General features: G+C 42.3%; 1 protein-coding gene and 1 long non-coding RNA gene across 13 annotated transcripts in view; one reads left to right on the top strand and one right to left on the bottom strand.

Moving 5' to 3' along the window:
* The window catches only part of LOC133228545 (uncharacterized), a 78,749-nt gene extending 60,953 nt beyond the window's left edge, over positions 1–17,796 (top strand). For 2 of the 4 annotated variants that reach the window (XR_009730251.1, XR_009730250.1), the window contains 4 exons: positions 3,973–4,084; positions 5,974–6,110; positions 7,000–7,105; positions 14,713–17,796. This is a non-coding gene — a long non-coding RNA (uncharacterized LOC133228545). Of the gene's footprint in view, positions 1–3,972; positions 4,085–5,973; positions 6,111–6,999; positions 7,968–14,712 lie in introns of those variants that run through there. The other 2 variants (XR_009730252.1, XR_009730253.1) reach the window with 2 other exon arrangements.
* Positions 1–23,750, bottom strand: part of SLC10A7 (solute carrier family 10 member 7) — a 318,026-nt gene that overhangs the window by 47,184 nt on the left and 247,092 nt on the right. For 4 of the 9 annotated variants that reach the window (XM_061384060.1, XM_061384062.1, XM_061384057.1 and 1 more), the window contains one exon: positions 7,405–7,488. The exons of 4 other annotated variants lie outside the window; for them this stretch is intronic. In XM_061384060.1, the coding sequence (XP_061240044.1) occupies positions 7,405–7,488 (84 nt within the window). Of the gene's footprint in view, positions 1–7,404; positions 7,489–23,750 lie in introns of those variants that run through there. One more of the 9 variants, XR_009730248.1, reaches the window with a different exon arrangement.

Below are 23,750 nucleotides of genomic sequence, written 5' to 3'. Positions count from 1 at the left end.
AGCAGAGACATTACTTTGCCAACAAAGGTCCATCTAGTCAAAGCTATGGTTTTTCCAGTAGTTATGTATGGATGTGAGAGTTGGACTATAAAGAAAGCTGAGCACTGAAGAATTGATGCTTTTGAACTGTGGTGTTGGAGAAGACTCTTGAGAGTCCCTTGGACTCTAAGGAGATCAAACCAGTCCATCCTCAAGGAAATCAGTCCTGAATATTCACTTGAAGGACTGATGCTGAAGCTGAAATTCCAATACTGTGGTCACCTGATGCAAAGAACTGACTCACTGGAAAAGACCCTGATGCTGGGAAAGATTGAGGGCAGGAGGAGAAGGGGACGACAGAGGATGAGATGGTTGGATGGCATCACTGACTCAATGGACATGAGTTTGAGAAAGCTCTGGGAGTTGGTGATGGACAGGGAGGCCTGGCGTGGTGCAGTCCACGGGGTCGCAAAGAGTCAGACACAACTGAGCAACTGAACTGAACTGAACTGAACTGCGGGACTCAGACGGCCCCATGTTCAGATATATCGCCATGGGGCATGTGTGCCCAGTTGTGTCTGACTCTTTGAGACCCCATGGACAATAATCCACCAGCCTCCCCTATCCATGGGATTTCTCGGGCAAGAATACTGGAGTGGATTGCCATTTCCTTCTCCAGGCACCATGGGGGTAGCTGCTTAATGGAAGGTCACAGACGTTTCACTTAAAAGGTCATTCTATAACTTATTGTTCCTACTAGCATTAATGCTGATAACTGCTCTAATCAATGCAACTCAACATCTTTAGGAAATAAAACATGGAAATTACACGGAGTTATTGAAATTAATAGTCTCCACTTTTGTTTTAATATATAATGGTTAAAAACACAGAAGTCCTCTCTCTGCAACAGATTATAGAATGTAGGATCCCAATTCCGAAAGTAAAAGCGTCTTCCCCCACCACCTCTGACAAAATAAACAAATAAATATGAACGAGATGTAACTCACCAATTTAAAAACCAAGACAAACCTGTAATCGTCAATCAACTTTATAAGTTTTAATCTGACTTTAGTCAACCAAATTAGTACCTCTTTCTTCATTACAAAGTACTCAGAGTCTCATAGTATATTACGATTCTTCTAATATGGCAAGAAACGGGGACGCCAAATTCTGCATCCTCCTCGCTAACATGCCTTTCCTCTCAACTCTTCATGTTGGACACTGAATCTCAAAATAGAAAACCACTAGAAGGTTGGAAACTGTACAGACTCACAAGTGAAACGATAACCCTAGTGGAAAACAGATTGTCCTTTACTGTTTTCAGTGTTACAGAGATATTTGTCTGTGTTTCTATTCCTTGCCAGCCTCCATAGGGCGTTTTCATCTTCTAAAATTAAAATCACAAAACACCTTCTTTTGCACTGTGTAGCTGGAAAAGTGTTAAAATATTTCACAAACTACTGGGTGAAGTCGTGTTGATATGCCTCAAATACGGGCTTCGGATACAAACTCCAGGAAACCCAACTTCTCTTACACTTTTGACACAAACATTCTCCACTTGTCAAGAATTCATGTCATTTTAAAATTCTCCAAACCTGTTTGCCTTACACCAGTGTTTAATAACCTTATAGGAAACAAGGCTTTGCTAGAGATAGATGAATGCAACCTGATATAAACCATTCAGAATTCTCTTTTGGGGGGAAAAAAGTCAAAATGAAGTGGAAAAACGCATTCTGGTGAGGTGGCTTGTGGTAACTTTCTTCGGAATCTATACTAATTCATTTTCCCTCATAGCTCACAGAGATGCATTCGCTCAAAATTAAATGATAAATCCTCACTGACTTGCTTGCTTTTCACTATGGAGATAGAAGGGGAAAAAAACTCTTCCATCAGAAGCCTTTTGCTTTTATTGTCTCACCCTCTGCATTTTGATTTTCTTTACTTTAAATTAAGCACCAGGAAGGTTAAAACGAAACTTAAATTTTTGAATCCTTGTATTTCTAATAAGCTGAACTGCATGCCAATTACTGCATGATCTCCAAGGTGAACCCCTGGAAAAATAACAGTCTTGGGTGAAGAAGGTTGATATGCAGAGGTAAGTGAGAAGTATAATAGCCATCATTTTGTTTTCTTCATTTTTTTTTCCAGGGCATTTTCTTGTGTTTTTCTTTCTATTCTGTCTTTACACTTATAAATTGATTTTTGAGTGGGGATGGATGATGGCTGATTTTTCAGGTTAAGTTTGATTTTAAAATTCATTTTTTTTCCAGGTAGTTTTAGATTGTTTCTTCAATTTTTTAGAAGTTTTTTTTTTGTGTGTCTTTTATTTAAAAATTTTTTTAAGAGTTCATACAATTAAAAAAAATAATTTATTTATTTTAATTGGAGGCTAATTACTTTACAATACTGTAGTGGTTGAGGTTGCTTTCCACTTACAGTTACTACAAAATATTGACTCTATTTCCCATGTTGTACAGGACATCCTTGAGCCCGTCTTATACCCAATAGTTTGTGCGGTCCACTCCTCAATCTCTGTACTGCTCCGTCCCCCTCCCCACTGTAACCTCTTATTTGTTCTCTATATCCTGAGTCTGCCTTTTTTTTTTTTAATCTTCAATTTTTAATCCTCTATTCCACTGAATATATATATTTTCAGAAAGTGATTTGTTTCTTCATTAATGTTCTTTTGAAATGTACAGTCAGGGATGTGACATCAAATCCAATTATGTAACATTTATTAAATATTGAGTAGATTCAAACTAATATTACACTTTCTTTAAACAAAAGTGGAAACAGTAATAATAAATGGATTATTTATTTTAAATAGAAGCACCCATCTATTTAAAAGAAGCACCCATCATGGACTTCACTCTCTGAAATTCTTTCCCTCTGCTAACATTTACTTCCATTCTCAGGAACAAGGTTATGCAGATTATATCCTGCTCGGGTTACAGCTGAAAACAAAGGCACCTGAGAGCCCAAACGGCTTGCATCAAATGCTAAAAAGCTAGTCACATGGATTATTAGAACTCTCACCTCTCTCTCTTGAGTGAACAATAGTGCAGGGTTTCAAGGTATAGACTTTGGAGCTTCTTACTTTGTGATCTTGGGCAAATTCCTTAACTTCCCTGTGCTGCATCTCTAAAATGAATAGGCTAGTAATTGTAGCGAGGACTAAGTGATTAAATAAATATAAAATGCTTTAGAACTAGGGACTGTACATGGTAAATAAGTTCGATGCACGACACTGGATGCTTGGGGCTAGAGCACTGGGACAACCCAGAGGGATGGTATGGGGAGGGAGGAGGGAGGAGGGTTCAGGATGGGGAACACATGTATACCGGTGGCGGATTCATTTTGATATTTGGCAAAACTAATACAATTATGTAAAGTTTAAAAATAAAATAAAATTTAAAAAAAATAAATAAAAAATAAACACACTTTTATAGACCAAGGTAAAAAAAAAAAGAAAATAATATTTAAAAAAAAAAAAAAAGAACTATTCTTATTCCCAAGTCCCAGTTTGCTGATGTTCCTATCACAACACTCTTCACCTATATATCCCATTGCATGATATATTAATAAAAGACACTCTTCTCCCAGAGCGATTCAAGTGAAGCAATGAAAACCTAGTATAATTTATAAGTGCAAAATTTTACTAGCATTAATGACATTAACTGCAGCTTCAGCTGGAGATTATTTAATATGAAAAGTCAATCTCAAACTAAGAAACAAAGCATGAATGAGGGACTAGAAAATGCATAAGTGATAAATAATATGCTTTTTTACTATTAACTTATTGAAGTGGGGTTTAGTGTGCTGTTTTAAAATAATATTTTTCAAAGGTAGTGGAAATTCTATTTCATTAGCATTGATTCATAAATCTCTCAAATCTAATGCATAAAATAAGTATTTGTCACAGGCACTTAGATATATTGAAGGCTTTATCAGAAAAGAAGAAACATTACAATAACACACTTAATTTCTTTCTAGAACTGATGGAAGCAAGCAATCTCCCAACCATCTATGGAAAGACTAATCTTATCTCACACACTCATGGCATCTCTGAGCTGGAAGATATTAAACTCTTCGCTCTACAAATGAGGTAAGTGAGACCTAGAAAGCATGTGTATAGCCAGGCAGTGGCAAAGACTGAATTAGACCACACGCGTCAGCGTGTCAGACTGTGCATCGGTGTGTCACACGTCAGACTGCCTGTGACTAATGTGTCAGTCATTCAATAATGATTTCAGTCCAAAAGAAGTATTGTCTGGAGCAAACACGTACACTCAAAAAGCAAACAAAGTCCACTCTAAGAAATGTAAATAAAAAACAGAATGATAAAAGTTTTATCATCATTAAAAGATTAAGGAAAATATTTTCAACTCACCCTTCCTGGTCTTTTTCTTCTCTCTCTAGTTCCCAACATTTATTTAACAGGTAATAATAAAATCTCATTTAAAATGCATATAAAAATCTATGGAAATGTTTACTTTAATATATGGCAACTCTGGTTATAATTGAGAAATGAGGCTGCATTGCCAGGAACCAGTTCCTCTGAAGTAGGACGCTGAGCACTTCTGACGAGGCCCTCAAAGACCGTATCTCGAAGGTTAGGTTGGTCAGTGAGCAAATGAACAGAGATTAAACAGCAGGCAAGATCCCTGGTCTCATGGAGCTCATGTTTGAGGAAATAAATAAAGCAAAAATGACAAATAAACAAGAAGCAGATAATGATCCATACCAAGCAGAGGTTCAAACTGGATAACACGCTAGGGACTGAATGGGTTAGCCTGTGGAGGAAGGGCCTTTCTGAGGAGGTGACAGGTAGGAAGGTGTGCCAAACAGAGGGACAGGCAGGACAGAGGCTGACAGGTTTCAGAAACGGAAGTAAAGTCAGTGAGACCCAAGGGTAATGGCAAGTGGGAGAGTGTCAGGGGAAGTAAAAGGGATTTGAAAGTAGAGGACAGGCTAAAATGATCTCATAAGGAAGCCAAGTAGGATGTCTGGAAAGTGCTGAATGACATTTTAAATGTGGGGTCATGAATTTAAAACAAGATGGGAACCAATGATATATTTCTCTCTAGCAAAGCTGGCTGTTGTTCAGTTGCTCAGTCATGTCCGACTCTTTGTGACCCCATGGACTGCAGCACGCCAGGCTTCCCTGTCCTTCACTATCTCCTGGATTTGCTCAAACGCATGTCCATTGAGTCGGTGATGCCTGGGAAATCCCAGAGGAGCCTAGTGGGCTACAGCCCATGGAATGCAAAAGAGTCCCAAAGAGTTGGACAGGACTGAGTGAAGCCAGAGATCTTGGGAAAATGGCTGGTGGGGCTACTGAGAGGATAAATTCAAAGTTTTCTTCAGCCAAGGTTTTAATACAGTGTACATCCGATTCCTGAAAGGAAGTCAAAGTGAAAGTCACTCAGTTGTGTCCAACTCTTTGCAAGCCCACAGTCCACAGAATTCTCCAGGCCAGAATACTGGAATGGGTAGCCTTTCCTTTCTCCAGCAGATCTTCCCAACCCAGGGATCGAACCCAGCCCTTCTGCACTGCAGGCGGATTCTTCACCAGCTGAGTGTGCTACTAAATACACTTATGCTAGAGCCTCTGCTTCTGGGAAGCTCACGGGTGCTACCTTATTGTCGCTCCTAATACATATGATGAGTCAAGTACGATGGGAGAACCGGAATTTAATCTAGGGCCGGGGTGTCAGAGCGCTTCAGAGGACACCTCTGTCCTGACTCTTCAGGGGTGAGGAGGAGTTTTCCGCCAGAAAGGAAGGAAACAAGGAGGTAAAGGCATGGAGCAGAGAAGGGGCACACCGCGGGGCAGAAGAGAAGCTGTGAAGCAGATGGTGAAGGCGGATGTGAAGGACACTGACAAGAAGGCTGGGGTCGGGAGGCCTTCGTGGGCCACGCGAGGAGCAGGTGACAGGGAGCTGCACGGGCAGTTTCTGGGGAGAGGAATAACAGAACATGGCTTGTTTTTAGGACTACCCTGGAGACAGTGAAGACACTGGCTGGAGATTGGAAGAGAGTCCCAGCACAGAGAGCAGTCTGACCGACAGAACCAGCTCAGCTGAGGTCCTCTTCGGGAACTGCTGCTAAGACAGCAGACTCAGGCCAGGGTAGACCTCTCCCGGGCGAGGCGGTGGGTGGGAGTGGGAGGCAGCATGTGACGACTGCTCTTTGCGAGAGGAGAAAAACCGGGCACTCATGTCTCGGGGAGGACCTCTCTGAGGGGTGGGTCTGGCCTGAGATCCCCCTGGGGCAGCACCACAGACAACCCCTCCCTCATCCCACTTGTCTCAGGCTCCCTGCTGTTGATCCCAAGGTTCCCCCCCATTCAACTTCCTGCATGGAAACCTCGGTCTCAGACTTGATTTCCCGGAGAACCTAAGACAGCAGGTCAAGACTACATGTCTATACATGCACCATTTTTAAATAGCTAGTGCCTCAAAGAATTACTTCCTGTTTCGTATCTACAGGGAATTTGAAAATGATGATGAAACTACAGAACACTTACCTGTATCAGGCTGCATGAGGGAAAGAACTTAAGATGCATCATATTTCATGTGACCCTCACAATAACCCTTTAAGATAGGTACCATTATTACACAATTTGATAAATTATGAACCTGGAGCTAAGGAGATTAAATGACTTGCCCAAGGTCACACAGCAAATAAAAGGCAGGGCTAAGAACCAGAGTCTAGTTGCTCTTAACCCAAGATCTGGGCTCTTCACCATTCTAATGTATTATTTTGCTAAGACTCACTAGCTTTAGCAGTACATTAAATTCTGTATGCTGTTACCGTGGCTACCTAGGATTAAAACAACAACCTTGTTTTTAAATTTGTATGCTCATAATTGAATTATATACTCATTATCAACCTGTTATAAGAAGTTAGGAATTTCTTCTATGAGTCTAATTCAGTAAGAATAATAAAGGAAACTACATTTTCTAAGATTGAATTTAAAGAGCTAATAGAATTAAATGTGTGTTTTATCAATTACAGCATCACAAGCATGATCACTGCTATCAGAGAAGGCTAAGAAGGTGGTCAAATGCAGGTGCCTGTTCCTCAAATGGTCCTAAATGCTGACACCTTATTGGAAATCAAGGTAATGATTTACTAGATGTTTTCAAGCTAGCAACATAGTTACAATAAGGGATGATAAATTAAAAAATCAAGACTGTATGCAGGTGTCCCTATATATATCTATCTGCAAAGCAGACTGATGTTCATTAAAAAAATAAAAAGATAGGACTATCGTGATTGAAGAAACTTGTGTTTCACAGTCTTAGATTTTTATTTACCCATCTCTTCCCCTGACTAGCTTTTCTCTCAACTGTCCTGACACTACATAAGAATTCACAATTTGATCTATAAAGAAAAAGCTGAGAGAACTGGAGACCTTACCTGTCCAATAATGAGGGGAACCACGACAGTCATAAAAAGCTGAGAAAAAATGGACGTAAAAGGCACAGAAGACGATGAGCCAAGCTGCAAAACAAGAATATAAGAGGAGCTAGAATTACTTTCAATCAGTTATCAAGAATGCTGTTTATTAGTGTAATAAATGAATTCTCTCACATGTACCAAAAACTTGGTAGCTATAGACAAAAAGCAAGTGAAGTTACTTTTATTTTCGAAATTTAGCACAAGATAAACTGAGTAGCTTAATATATAATTTTGTATTGTGAGACTAAGATTGAAGAAAAATAACTACTGTTTTGCAATTAACGTATATGGTTTATTACATGTCTGACTCTTTGCGACCCTATGGACTGTAACCTGCCAGTCTCCTCTGTTCATGGGATTCCCCAGGCAAGAATACTGGAGTGGGTTGCCATGCCCTCCTCCAGGGCATCTTTCCCACCCAAGGATCGAACCTTACATCTCCTGCTTTGGCAGCTAGGTTCTTTACCACCAGTGCCACCTGGGAAGCCCTGTTATTAAATACATTTCTGATTGTAAAGTCATTCTGTGTCCACACTGTCTATATTCACATGGCATGATATTTCATCTGTAATCATAGTTTATGTGATTTCTATTTTACCCATCTGCAGATACCTAAGCCAAATAAGTATGTCTCATTATTATCAAGATAACATTTTTATTTATGTAAATGAAATAGTTTGTAACTCCCCTGATCCTCCAAAACAAAGGCAATGAATCTCATATCCTTAAAAATTTATTCTTACACAAAACCTTGGAAATGGGAAATCCTGAGACAACTTATTTTTCAACTTAAAATTTCAATGTACCGCTCCTAAACTGGTATGCCTGAACATTGTTCATAATTCTTGTTTTGACTCCATCCTCGTTTTCTGGTTCCTGCTTTGCTAATGATTGCAGTCTCAGCTTCATAAACATGTTACTGCCGGACCATAAGGCAGCGTTTCTCTGTGAACACAGTCACACGCTCGCATTAACCTCTACTGCCAAGAATTGCTGCCTTCCTATTAACTTTCTTTTTTTAAAAAAAGTCTTTATTGAACCTTTTCCAATACTGCTTCTGTTTTACGTCTTGGTTTTTTGGCCCCAAGGCATTTGGGAGCTTAGCTCCCCGATCAGGGATTGAACCTGCACCCTGCATTAGAAGAGCAGGGTCTTAACCACTGGACTGACAGGGAAGTCCGCCTGCTAACTTTCTCATAACTTTCAAACCTGCTTTCTGACAAATAATAGCTGTTTCATAGACGTTCATCTCTTTCATGAGTCCCTTCTGCAACATCTCCCTGGCCCTTGGAACTTTCTTTCACCTTCCTCTGAAGACCAAACCTCAATTTTCATATTTATCTCAGTTTAGTTAACCTCAGAAATATCTTTTGGAAACAATTTTTGTGACAGATGTGGAGGCAGTGATGACGGAGGAAAGAGAATGTTAAATAACATAACAAATGTTTAGCTAACTGAAGTCAATAGCTCAGAATGAAGTTACCTGGGAACAGTGTTTTCACTGATTTCTGCATGAACCAGCCCACCAAGATCCTTTCTACACCCTGGTTGGTGCATTTTATGCCTCTGCCCCCCTATCCTTGGCCCCAATCTATATGCACTCTAGAGACCAAGAATATATGCCTTGTCCCCCGGCGGCCTGCATTCACTTAATACTGCCTCCAACACTCACCACTGGCTGTCAGCTTAACTTACAAAAAGTGTAGCCTCCAGCCTTTTCCTCCAGAACCAATATAAACTAAAAAAAAAAGCAACCAGAGAAAGTGAAACTGGTGAAGATCACAAAGGATTTGTGGTGTGTTAAATGTTATTGAACTCATGTCTCCTTTGGCTCCTGCGTTGCAGGTGGATTCCTTAACACTAGGGCCACCTGGGAAGCCCCAAATGTTACACAGCTATTAGATGTTTCTTTTTGGGCAAAGCCAAAGTATTAAAAGCTAATGACTCTACCCTATTTTAAAGCAACTATGTCCTTGAAGTGCAAGGTACATAGCAAATAAATATATATTCTCTCCACAAATATTAACCCTAAGGATGCTCCGAGGGCAAGGATTAAAATAAGGAAAAATATATTTTACAAAGAAATTGAGGCACTGGATAAATAGAAAAATAAATTTTAAAGAACAAAGTTTTCAAGTTCAAAGACATTCTGCTCAATCAATGCTTTATCCAGAGGGTTCACAATCTTTGAAGATAGGCAGTGGGGTAGAGGGTGATAACCTGCAAGTAAAAAGTCTCCATTCTTGCCTGGAATCTCATGGGTGATCTCTCTGTTCCTCTTTCTAGAGCAACTTTATTAAGTTATGTAATGTATTTTTAAAATGTTTTCATGAATAATCATATGAAGTTATATTCCCTCTGTCAGCCCAGTGCTTATCCCAGGAACTGGCACAGTGAATATGTTTACAGAAGCAAAAACCCATGCAGAACGAACAGATGAAGTAGTCTGTAAACACGGGGTACTAAAAAGGGACAAACCCTTATTCAAAATCACATCCCACACACACACAAAACTAAAGTACATCTAAAAACTCATTATCCTGCAGCATTACAAAATCAGTTGGTATTATTTTTTTTTCATTTCTTATCATTAGTAATACAACGAATCCTAATGTGCATCTAGTAACTAAGGGCATCTATTCATGACAAGAACCAAGGGAAGAGAGGATCAGCTCACGCAGGCGTGCACATACACAGCAATGATCATGGTGGGCTGTCTTCGATTCTCCTCCACCCTGTCCTTAGCTCCTCAATGCTCCTGTGGAGAGAAGACCTAAAATTGACAGGATCCCTGCAAGCGACTTGTAGTCCTGTTCACTCTTTTTAAAGATTGAAAACTGAGGTCCAGAGAGAAAGTGAAGTCGCTCAGTCATGTTTGACTCTTTGCGACCCCATGGACTGTAGCCCCCAGGCTCCTCCGTCCATGGGATTTTCCAGGCAAGAATATTGAGAAGTCACTTGTAATTAACACTTCTAATACCTGCATTATGATGTGAAATTGGCAGTGCTTCTCAAACACATGCAGGCGACTCCAGCCAAATCTGCTCTGTGACAGCAGCCAGATCCACACTGGGAGGGCTTGTTAGTTTAACCATAAAGCATTACTGCAGAGCAGCAAAAGATCAAATGAAGAGAAAAGTTAAAAGCTGATTTCATGTACTGAGTCCATTTGGGGGGCGGTTCTTTTTAATCCCAATTCAATCTAAAAGGGAAGTAGAGGAAAACCCATTTCACTTTGGGTGTTGAAGAATATTGTGTGTGTTATTCTCTAGCTCCATCACGTGATAGACCACCTGCATGTTCAGTGTTTGGAAGCCTCTTGTTTCCGGAAGACAGTGGGAAAGGCTTTGGGGTGAGGGGGAGGGTGGGAGGTTGTCCACGATCCCCAAGGTTCCTTTGTCCTCAAAAACACCCTTGATCTCTGATCCACTTGGTTAGGAACATAGGTTAGAGCAGCCCTCCTCTGGGGCCTTGTCAGATCAGAGGCTACAGCAAGCTAGCCAGGGATGTAATTAACAGGGTATACGAAACCAGACGAAGTACGGTGGGGATGCTGGGGAGGAAATCCCGCAGGGTGGCTCCCTTTAGAAGTGGCTCTGACAGGAAGGAAACCTCAGTCCTGGGGTCTACCTTGGCATAAGTCCTTTCTTTTGAATCGGCCACCAGACCTGTCGCTGTGGTCAGTGTGAAGGTGCAGTGGTCCCCGTAGGGAAGCTCTGGGTCTATGAAGTACACCCTGGCAGCCAGAAGAAAGAGTGGGCACCTGCATTTGAGAGCAACACCAGGAAACTACAAGACCCAATCATTTTACATGCAGAGTCGATTTTAACTAAAGCAGAAGGAAATACGTTGTCGGGGCTAGCTGGTTCTTCACATTTTAATGAGGAAACCTCATGTGGTTTCTATTTCAGAGACCAATGTGTTTATAAGAAGCATCAATAATTTTCACGTTTGGATAAGGGCTCGGGATAAGCTGGGGCCAAGCAAGTCTTCTCGGCTTTGCTGAGCCACCTGGCAGGCTTAAAGTTCCTATGTCTCACATTGCCAACGTGTGCTTTGAAATACCGCATGTGAAATAAACAACCCAGACATTGGCTAATTTCTTTCAGGACTATAGTTTTTTTAAAACAGGGAACTCACAATTAGCTTTATTTGTTTTAACTTCATGCTGCAAAGAAACATTTCAGTGAAAATGAAATATGTAGGAATTTAAGACCTTCCTGTTCAATCCTTCAAATAGTTACTGCTGCTTCCTGTGAACCAGAGGCATGTTCTAGGTCCAGGGGCTGCAACAGTGAACAAAAGACCAAACCCGTCCTCTCTCCAGGAGCTGCTTTTTCAAAGCTGAGGTCTGTATGTGGATCCACACACACTCCTTTCTACAGGATATCTTCCCCTCACTTACAACTGGAAAAGTTCTAGTCTTTTTTCTAAAAATTACTTCAACCATGACTTCTTTGGAAGTTCTTTGCAAACCCTCCTCCCCAAATGCAGACGTGGCTTCTCGTTCTTCGGGGGCTCTGTGTTGCCAATGTATTGCTCAGAATCCTTGGTTGGTCTTGTTTACACATCTGTCTCTCCCAGTAGACCATGTGTTCCTGAAGGTCAGAGACATGGTCTTTTTCATGTTTATATTCTAGGTGCCCAGCAGTGTGACTACTTCTTACATCTAGGGTGGTGGTTTTCAAATGTTAACACACAAGATTCCTTAGCCTCACCTACCAGTTCAGAGTTTCTAATTCAGCAGACCTGGGGGAAGGATGAAAGGAGGATGGTGAGAACTTTTCTAACCAGCCCCCCGGTGCTGCTGTGGAGCTGGGGTTCACATGTGAGAACCACCACAAGTTAGTACAGCACGTCGTGCGTGCGATGTGCTCAGTCGTGTCAGACTCTCTGAGACCCCACAGTTGTAGCTTGCCAGCCTCTTCTGTCCATGGGATTTTCCAGGCAAGGATACTGGAGTGGGTATAGACCACAGCCTGCCAGGGCTCCTCTGTCTGTGGGATTCTCCGAGCAAGAACACTGGAGTGGGTTGCCATGCCCTCCTCCATGGGATCTCCCGACCCAGGGATGGAGCTTCCATCTCCTGCATTGGCAGGTAGATTTTTTTTTTTTTAACCACTGAGCCACCTGGGAAGCCACATCGACTGTGCATGGCTCTGAAGCTTAGGGCTGAATGACTTAATACAGTGACCCCCTGAGGTGGGTCTCGTTAGTACCCCCATTTTCACAAGAGGAAACAGTGGGGCAGGACAGTCCAACAGCTTGGTCACCATATCTCCAAAGTGGCAGAGCAGCGATCTCAACCGAGAAGGCTGGCTCCACAGCCTCACACTTAATCCTTAGCTTCTACAGCACAATACTTTGGCCACCTGATGCGAAGAGCTGTCTCGTTTGAAAAGACCCTGATGCTAAAAGATTGAGGCGGGAGGAGAAGGGGACGACAGAGGATGAGATGGTTGGATGGCATCACTGACTCGATGGACATGAGTTTGAGTGAACTCCGGGAGTTGGTGACGCACAGGGAGGCCTGGTGTGCTGCAGTCCACGGGGTCACAAAGAGTCAGACACGACTGAGCGACTGAACTGAACTGAATGACCGAAGAACAGAGCACTGAGGTGGGAGGGGACAAGAATGGAGACCAAAGTTGGGCTCCCCTTGTCCATGTGAGAGAGAGAAGGGTGTGAGAGTGTGTGTGTGTGTGTGTGTGTGTTGGGGGGCTTCATGGAGAGGGACATAGGCAGAAGCAAGAAGAGGGAGGGAAAAAAGATAAAGGGGGGTGGCAGGAATCTGATAAGCAGTGGATGGTGGTGCAGCCTTTCTCAACTAGGTTTCTGGATTTGAACCAGAGGACTCAGAAAATTATTTGAGTGACTTTTTATTAACTCTCTCAAGGATGGTACATGATTAGTACTGAGGTATATCTATCAGTCCCTTGGACTGCAAGGAGATCCAACCAGTCCATTCTGAAGGAGATCAGCCCTGGGATTTCTTTGGAAGGAATGATGCTAAAGCTGAAACTCCAATACTTTGGCCACCTCATGTGAAGAGTTGACTCATTGGAAAAGACTCTGATGCTGGGAGGGATTGGGGGAAAGAGGAGAAGGGGACGACAGAGGATGAGATGGCTGGATGGCATCACTGACTCAATGGATGTGAGTCTGAGTGAACTCCGGGAGTTGGTGATGGACAGGGAGGCCTGGCGTGCTGCGATTCATGGGGTCGCAAAGAGTCGGACACGACTGAGTGACTGATCGGATCGATCTGATATGTATCAGAAAGAAGTTAATCCGGCCCAGGTTCAATCCCTGCTCAGGAAACTAGATCCCACAGGCCACAGCTAAGAGCCCATGTGCCACAATGAAGATCAAATATCCTGTGTGCTTAAACAAAGACCCAGTGCAGCCAAATAAATAAATAAGTATTTTTTTTAAAAAAAAGAGAGAGAAGGAAGAAGCTAATCAGGTACATACAAGGGCTGCTTTAGGGCATTAGCATTTAATTTTCTAACCTGGCAGAGGAAGGCTGAGTCGAATGAAGCAAGATTGGCTGCTGTCAATCCATTCAACTTAGAAACTGTTTGATTTGGAAGGAATCTGGATGGACCAGTCAGTGAAATTTTATGGGGCCCGACTAACCAGACTCAGAAAGACAAATAAGTTCTTGGTGAAGAGACGCCGGCTGTCTGTAAAATCATAGTTATCAACCTACAGTTAGAAAACAGATGGTGCGTTTAAATCACTCCTGTAAGTGAGCTGACCTGTAAATTGTCATTAACGCACCAGGCCCTCACTTGCTCTGCTGTGTAATCAGCCTTTTATCTCCTACCAGGGAAATCCATTAGCCACAGGCACTGCGACTATTTGTGTCTCCTTTCAGCTATTAAAACATTATTGTATTAAATAATTCACCCCTGATGACTGGTCTTTGCTCTCATGAGTGCCACATTCAGAGAAAAAGAAGAATAGATACTTACAGTTCAGACTGTAGGGGAAGGAATGCTCAACCTCTTCCATGAGAAATCAGGAAGAAGGCACTGCAGACCGACACAGAGGGCAGGATGGGTTCCCTCCCTGCCCAGTTCTGGTCCCTCCCTGGCCCCCCACCACCCAAGCCCAGCCCCAAGGGACAGAAAGAGGAGGAGGCCTGCTTACCAGTGGATCCCCATCTTTTGTTACTTTTTTTGATATGGACCATTTTTAAAGTTTTCATTGAATTTGCTACAATATTGCTTCTGATTTATGTTTTGTTTTTTTGACCACCAGGCATGTAGGATCTCAGCTCCCCAACCAAGGATTGAACCAGCACCCACTTCACTGGAAGCACTGATTCTTAACCACTGGACCACCAGAGAAGTCCCCGGATCTAACTCTTGTACCCACACACAGATACGCTCATAAACACTGTCCCCTTCCCGTCACAAAGACAAGGCATGCACACAGGAGACGAGAGAGAGTCCCTGGCTTCCGTCCTCCAAGCTTTATAGATTCCCATCTTTCCCTAAAACTACAGTCCAGCCTTCTTTCATTCCTGCTGCCCCTAATCACACAGGGATACATGCAAACTGCACTGATAACTTACTCAAAATCAGTGGCTGAAATGTATAACAGCTGACAGGCTCAATGGAAAATGACTATCATTTTTATCAAAGTTAAGAATACAGTTGTTAAAAAGCTGTACTGATTCAGCTGCATTTATCAAACTAAAGATGGTTTATGGGCATGGAAGATGTATAGTTTGTGGAGAAAATGATCCTTTTTATATCTAGATGCATGGTCTTTTTCCTTTCCTGAGCAACAAAGAAAAAAACAGGCTTTAAATGATTTTTTTAAAGATAAAAAATAGGTAAAACATTTCTTTGGGTTATATGCTAATTTAAAACATAAGATCAAAAGATTATCTTCCAATAATTGATAGAAACTACATACAACTGTAGGTTTTGGTTATTCAAACCACACAGAGATCGTAGTGAAATGTGCCCCCCAGTAAACTGTAAATCAGCTTTTCATTGTCTACAGAGGAAAGCTGCGGGGAGATGGGCTTCCAGGACTGTGTAGATCACAACCAACTGTGGAAAATTATTCAAGAGATGGGAATACAAGACCACCTGACCTGCTTCCTGAGAAATCTGCATGCAGGTCAAGAAGCAACAGTTAGAACTGGACATCGAACAACAGACTGGTTCCAAATCAGGAAAGGAGTACGTCAAGGCTGTATATTGTCACTCTGCTTATTTAACTTATATGCAGAGTACATCATGTGAAATGCCAGGCTGGATGAAGCACAAGCTGGAATCAAGATTGCCAGGAGAAATATCAATAACCTCAGATACCCAGATGACACCACCCTTATGGTAGAAAGTGAAGAGGAACTAAAGAGCCTCTTGATGAAAGTGAAAGAGGAGAGTAAAAAGCTGGGTTAACACTCAACATTCAAAAAACTAAGATCATGGCATTCGGTCCCATCACTTCATGGCAAATAGATGGGGAAACAATGGAAACAGTGACAGACTTTCTTTTCTTGGATTCCAAAATCACTGCAGATGGTGAGAGCAGCCATGAAATTAAAAGATGCTTGCTCCTTGGAAGAAAAACTATGACAAACCTAGACAGCATATTAAAAAGCAGAGACATTACTTTGCTGACAAAGGTCCGTCTAATCAAAGCTATGGTTTTTCCAGTAGTCATGTATAGATGTGAAAGTTGGACTATAAAGAAAGCTGACCACTCAAGAATTGATGCTTTTGAACTGTGGTGTTGGTGAAGACTCTTGAGAGTCCCTTGGACAGCAAGGAGATCCAACCAGTCCATCCTAAAGGAAATCAGTCCTGGGTGTTCACTGGAAGGACTGATGTTGAAGCTGAAACTCCAATACTTTGGCCACCTGATGTGGAGAGCTGACTCGTTTGAAAAGACCCTGATGCTGGGCAAGATTGAGGGCAGGAGGAGAAGGGGATGACAGAGGATGAGATGGTTGGATGGCATCACTGACTCAATGGATATGAGTTTGAGCAAGCTCCGGGAATTGGTGATGGACAAGGAAGCCTGGCGTGCTACAGTCCATAGGGGTCAAAAAGAGTTGGATACAACTGAGCGAATGAACTGAACTGAACTGGTCGTTCAAACCACACAGAAATTGTAGTGAAATGTGCCCCCCAGTGGACTGTAAATCAACTTTTCATTGCTCAGGGAGGAAAGCTGTGGGGAGATGGGCTTCCAGGACATGGTGGGCTTCTTGAGCCCAAGCTGCTTCTTGAGCAAGGGTCCCCAAACTCCAGGATCTAATGCCTGATAATCTGAGGTGATGCTGATATAATAATAATAGAAATAAAATGCACAATAACCATAATGTGTTTGAATCATCCCAAAACCATCCTCCTTGTCCGTGGTCCATGGAAAAATTGTCTTCCATGAAACTGGTCCCTGGTGCCAAAAAGGTTGGGGGCCGCCATTCAAAAGCATTGGAAAATGACTTCTGAGGTGCTCTCCCTTCCCCATTATCTCAACAAGGTCTGGGGGAGCCCTGGGGTGAGCACCTTTTGCTTCATAAGATTCTCCCTGTGTGAAAACATCTCTTTGTGGTTTACACCCACAGTCGGAAGGTAAGGGGCTCTCAAGCTCAATGGGAGGGGATCCATCTCACTTGGTTCAGGAACAAATTAGGCAGGAACAAATTAGGATAAGTGTGGAGCTACTGGGTTTATCAGAGGGTAATTTCTCTTCAAGTGCTTTATGCTTTTTTATCATTTTCTCCAGGCTTCCCTGGTGGTTCAGGCTGGTGGTAAAGAATCTGCCTGCAAGGCAGGAGACCCAGGTTTGATTCCTGTGTCGGGAAGATCCTCTGGAGAAGCAGGTACCCACTCCAGTACTCTTGCCTGGAGAATCCCATGGACAGAGGAGCCTGGCAGGCTAAAGTCCATAGGGTTGCAGGGTCAGACACGACTGAGCGACTAACACCCACACACACACACACACATTTTCTTCATCACACACAAGTGACCCCTCGGAGATGCCCCCATCGTTGAGCATACACTACAAAAAAATAAAAGTACTGCGCGTGACATTAATGACTGGATTTTTTGTTAACATTGATGGGATCAAAAGTTGGGGGATTTTCTATCACAGGTGCCAATTACTAGAGAAGCTAATGATGACCGTGGCCTCTGATGTCTCTTGCCCACGCTAACACTGCTCCTCTGTGAACTCCCATGAAATTCAGTCTGAATCACAGAACCGTAGTTTATTTTTCCTGTCAATTGCTCCATAATCTTTATTCTTATTTACTCACATAAGGTTTAAGCTTTTTCAAGGCAATAATTATACCTTACTCTGTTTATCCTCCCTATGCTACTTAGAATATACATGTCTAGGAAGTAGTAACTGAATGCTGATAACATGTCTTAAAACCACCTGTCTGAGACTTTCTTGGTGGTCCAGTGGTTAAGATTTCGCCTTCCAATGCAGGGGGTGTGGGTTTAATCCCTCTTCATGGAGATAAGATCCCACATCCCTTGAGGCCAAAAAACCAAAACATAATACAGAAGGAACAGCATAACAAATTTAATAAAGACTTTAAAAATGGCCCACATCAAAAAAATCTTAAAAACAATAAAATAAATAAAACCACCTATCTCCAAGGAGGCATGTTTTGTAAGCACAACCTGGAAAGAATGCTGTCTGAAAGCGCCTTGTGTTCTCAACCAGTCGTGCGATCTCAAGAACCACAAAACCTCTTTGAACTTTTCTCATATGAGTGAGGATAATACCTGCTTCTAAAGGTGCTCATGCTACTCATATGTAATTATGTAGAAAGTACTATGTGCTGTTCTATGCTCAGTTGCTCAGTCTGACTCTTTGCGACCCCACAGACTGTAGCCAGCCAGGCTCCTCTGTCCAGGGGGATTCTCCAGGCAAGAATACTGGAGTCGGTTGCCATGCTCTCCTCCAGGGGATCTTCCCGACCCAGGAATTGAACCGGGGTCTCCTTCATTGCATGTAGATTCTTCACCAGCTGAGCTACCCAGGAAGCCCCACAAAGTACCATATAGCAACTAACACACAACACAACAGCTACTCAATAAAGATTTTTCTACCTCTCCCTCCGCCAGTTCAGTTCAGTCGCTCAGTCATGTCTGACTCTTTGCGACCCCATGAATCGCAGCACGCCAGGCCTCCCTGTCCATCACCAACTCCCGGAGTTCATGAAAACTCATGTCCATCAAGTCAGTGATGCCATCCAGCCATTCATCCTCTGTCATCCCCTTCTCCTCCTGCCTCCAATCCCTCCCAGCATCAGAGTCTTTTCCAATGAGTCAACTCTTCGCATGAGGTGGCCAAAGTACTTCTCTGGAAAAATAAGGTTTCCTATATAGTGTAGTGAGAATTCAAGCCTATTGGGTTTAAAAACTGCTGAGACAGAAAGTGACAGAAGGGACAGTCAGACTAATGGGACATACAGTCAGCCTAGAAACAGGGTGTGGTGTGCATCGTGGGGTCGTGCGTACATGTTTGTGTGTGTGCACACGTGTGTATATATGTCCAGTTATCACAAGGGCATTGAAATATCTGCTTGATGAAGGGCCAGATTTCTAAGAAATCAAGTCATAAGTCAAGTCATAGAAAATCAATTGATATAATAACAGAGCTGGTGGTGTTTCCATTTACTCAAGGGGAACCTCCATGCTAATGAATGGGTAAGCATGTGGGTAAATGTTTATTAAATATCCTCAGGTATTGACCTGGTGGCTCAGATGGTAAAGAACATGCCTGCAAAGCAGGAGACCCAGGTTCGATCCCTGGATCAGGAAAATCCTCTGGAGGAGGGAATGGCAACCCAATCCAGTATTGTTGCCTTGGAGAATTCCATGGACAAAGGCGTCTAGGGGGCTACAGTCCATAGTATCGCAAAGTGTCAGACACAACTGAGCAACTAACACACACACACACACACACACACACCCCAAGGTATTGATGTGACCACCCCCCATGTGGGAATAGTCTGATCTATCTCTGAGGATGTGACTTTCAGCAGAGTTTCCACTCTACACGTTTCTAGAGCTCTTGATGGTCAGTTCGCTTCTGCAGCTAGGGTGGAAATGAGGTCTTGATCTGCAATTCTAATGGCACAAATTCAGAGTGCTACTGACCTTTCCCTGACAAGCATGAACTTACTTAATAAACTGATGGTCTACAAAATCATGGGGCTTGAGATATGGCAACACCATCCCATATCTGGTCTCCTTATATCGCAACTGTGTAGAATTAGACTGACAGGTTCTATAGTATGAACACAGTTATTTCTGACCTTCTTTGTTTTTACTTTAGAGGCAGGAAGACAGAAGTTTGGACATGCTTCCCTTCATTTCTCAGTCACCTAGATGAGGCTGGGAAGAAGGTGTGAGGGAGCTGCTAAGGAGACTCAGGGGAACAGGAGTCCAGGGAGGCAGGAGCTTCATGCTGCCTGCTGGCTGGTCCTGACCCCACAGCCTAAGCCCTCGACTCAGCACCAGGGCCTCGTCATCTTCATCACCCACAACACTGTGTTTCAAGCTTTCAAAGCTCTCTCCTCTGTTCTTCTCTGTTATTTGCTGTTGAAAAAAAAACTATAATCATGGCTGGTAAACATAGTGTTAGTGAAAAACCACATCAAAAGAAAGGAAAAATTTGCAAGTTTCAAGTGATGTTAGGCATACCCGAGAATCAGAACCACGCACATGAAAAGACCCTGAAGTAGGACATCCCTGGAGAAATATTAGAAGTTTCCATCTACCTCTTTCTCTCCTCAAATCAGGAGTTTTCTTTCAAAAAGGGAACTGATGCAGCCACTATGGAAAACAATATGGAGTTTCTTCAAAAAACTAAAAATAGAGCTACCATATGACCCCAGCAATTCCACTCCTGGGTATATATCCAGATAAAATATTAATTCAAAAAGATACAAGCACCCATATGTTCACAGCAGCACTATTTACAATAGTCAGCACATAGAAACAACCTAAATGCCCACTGACAAATGAATGGATAAAGATGTGGTATATATATATATATATATAGAATGGAATATTACTCAGCCATGAAAAGAACGAAATAATGCCATCTGCAGCAAAATGGACTGAACTACAAATTATCACGGGTGAAGTAAGTCAAAAAGAGAAATACAGATGCCATAGGATATCATTTCTATGTGGAATTTAAAATATGATACAAATGAACTTATTTACAAAACAGAAACAGATTCCCAGACACAGAGCACAGATTTGCGGTTGCCAAGCGGGTGGAGAGGTGGGGGAGATACGGACTGGGAGCTTGGGATTAGCAGATGCGAGCTATTATATACAGGACAGACAAACAACAAGGTCCTACTGTGTAGCACAGGGAGCTACATTCAATGTCTTGTGATAAATCATCATGAAAAAAAAGAAAAATAATATATATATAACTGAATCACTTTGCTGTACAGTAGATATTAACACAACATTGTACATCAACTATACTTCAATAAAATCAAGTTAAAAAGTTAAAGTTGTTGCTCAGTAAAAAATTCATTGTAAAAAGGACACTTCTATTGAATAACATGTTTTCTTTCTTAGTAATCTCCCTTGAAATATTATACTTGTGATATAATTTTTACTTTGGATTTTAATCATCTGTGAATACATTCTATTTTCTTTATTAAATCATACATTCTTTGAGGGAAGGATCAATGTCAGGTTGGTGTTTGCAATATTCACAGTGCACAGTAGGCACTCAAACACTGAATAAAAGAATGGGTGTTTTGTTGAACATTATTTAAAAAACTGTACATTATTTTTCATGGCAAATACAAAGTAAGGTTTCATGAATCAGCCTGAGATCCTCACCTTTGAACCACTTATTTATCATTTGAATCACTCCAATCACTACTCCCTGGCGTGCTGCAGTCCATGGGGTCGCAAAGAGTCCGACACAACTGAGCAACTGAACTGAACTGAACTGAATCACTACTCACCTATCTTTCTATTTCCCTCCTTTCAACAAATATTGAATATTCAGCATCAGAGATAAGTTAATGAATAAAATAGTCATAGTTCCTGGCCCAGGAGAACAAAATCTAGTGGATGCTTACCATGTGAAATACTGTTTCAGAAGGACAATTCATGTAGAACTGCAAGTAATGAACTCCTGTAAGTGTAGTTTTAAGCTAGTTTGTGCGCTCGGTTTCTCAGTGGTGTCTGACCTTTGTGACCCCATGGACTGTAGCCTGCCAGGCTCCTCTGTCCATGGAATTTTCCAGGAAAGAGTACTGAAGCGGGTTGCTATTTCCTTCTCTAGGGCATCTTCCCCACCCAGGGATCAATCCTGTGTCTCCTGCATCGGCAGGTGGATTCTTCATCACTGAGCCACCTGGGAAACCGACAAAGCCTTTATTTATCCCCACAGATTTGAAATCCACGGTTTGATACACATCCACTGACAAAATAAAGACAACAATTTCTGCCTCTGCCAACATCAGAGGTGTGTCATCAAGAAAACTGAGGTGATATATGTAAAAAAAAAAACCAAAAACAAACTTTGAATCTTAGGAGTGAACAGTGCTATTTCGGAAAGTTTCACTGTGCTCACTGCCAGCCACGGTAAACACTGGATTCATTTACACACAAGTTTATAAGATTATAGGCTACAGATGGTTAAAGAATCTTAAAGTTTTAAGTTTTAAGACACAGCCCATCACCGAGGTCTGGACTAAGCGGATCACTGGGGCATTTCATCAGATACATGCTTTTGCAGAAACTTAACATCCTTCTTGGCATTATTTTCTATTTTCTTTTATAAAGTGTCAAATTTAAATAACTAGCATTGGACTTTCCTGGTGGTTCAGTGGTTAAGAATCTGCCTGCCGGTGCAGGGGACATGGGTTTGATCCCTGGTCTGGGAAGATCCCACATGCTGAGGAGCAGCTGAGCCCATGTGCCACAGCTCCTGAAGCCTGAGCACCCTCCAGCCTGTGCCCAGCAACAAGAGAAGCCGCTGCAGTGAGAATCCTGAGCACCACAGCCAGAGAGTAGCACCCACTTGCTGCAACCAGAGAAAGCCCACACGAGCAGCAAAAGACCCAGCACAGCCAAAATAATAATAATAATAAATAACTAGCATCTGATGATTCTTTACAGTTTACAACATGCTTTCCCATAAACAGACTGATTTCATCTTATCAAAATTCTTACTTTACAGAGGTGAAAGCTGAGGCTGACAAGAGTTATAGAAAATTCACTGTTCACAACAGAAGCTGACTGTGGATTGAACCAAAATAAGATGCCTTCTCCCCATACCACGCTGCCTCCCCACAACAGACAGTGAGGGAAGTGAAATTAGTCCCTTCAAAATGGCTTTACAGCAAGAAACGTGGCCCTGAAGGTAGAGCATGTAACCAGGAAACAGTCGCCCTAAAAGTCTGATTCTTTGAATACAGGCACCCATCAACCTGTACAACCATGATGTAGTGATATGGTAAGAAAAATATATTTGCTTTTTGTCCCCTAGCACAGAAGTTCTGAAACCCTCATAATTTCCTGAGTGATGGGGTGATAAGAGCATGTTTTGTTACATTATTTGGATTTTGTTCTCAGTACCTGGCACAGAAGCGTTCCAAGAACTCCCAGCTTGGGGAATGCATCCATTTGCAGGGAGTAGATGACTCAGCCCAAACTCCACGGCACACAAGATTCTGCACCTGGGGCCCTTCTGGTACTGCTCTATGTACCTGTTCATCGGGCTATTAGTTTGTTTCCTTTATAAATAACCAGTGATAGTAAATACAGTGTTTCTCTGGCTTCTGTGAACAGTGGGAGCAAATTACTGAACCCGAGGATGGGGTTGTGGGACCCCCTGACTTGTAGCTAAGTTGCACCAAAGTGTGGGTGACCCGGGAACCACTACTTCAGATTGGCAGCTGAAGTGACAGGCAGTCTCATGGGGCTGGGCCCTTCACTTGTGAGGGATATGTATGAAATCTGTGTAGTCAGTATCAAAATGAATTACACTGTAGAATACCCAGGTGGTGTTCCAAGAGGACTGGAAGATTGGTTGTTGTGGAAAACCTGTACCTTTGGCATTAGAAGTACTCTGAACACAGTACTCAATTTTCCTTTGCCAAGCAGCCATTCAAAAGTGCTTGTGGGGATTTCCCTGGTGGTCCAGTGGATAAGACTGCACTTCCAATGCAAGGGGTGAGGTTTAGATTCTTCGTCAAGGTGCTAAGAATCTACATGCTGCATAGCTCGGCCAAGAAAATACATTAAAAAAAAAGAAAAGCTTGTGAGTGACTT

This window comes from Bos javanicus, chromosome 17, assembly GCF_032452875.1.
Source record: "Bos javanicus breed banteng chromosome 17, ARS-OSU_banteng_1.0, whole genome shotgun sequence".
Taxonomy (NCBI): domain Eukaryota; kingdom Metazoa; phylum Chordata; class Mammalia; order Artiodactyla; family Bovidae; genus Bos; species Bos javanicus.
Note: the sequence above shows the minus strand (reverse complement) of the source record. Positions and strands in the feature narration are given on the sequence as shown.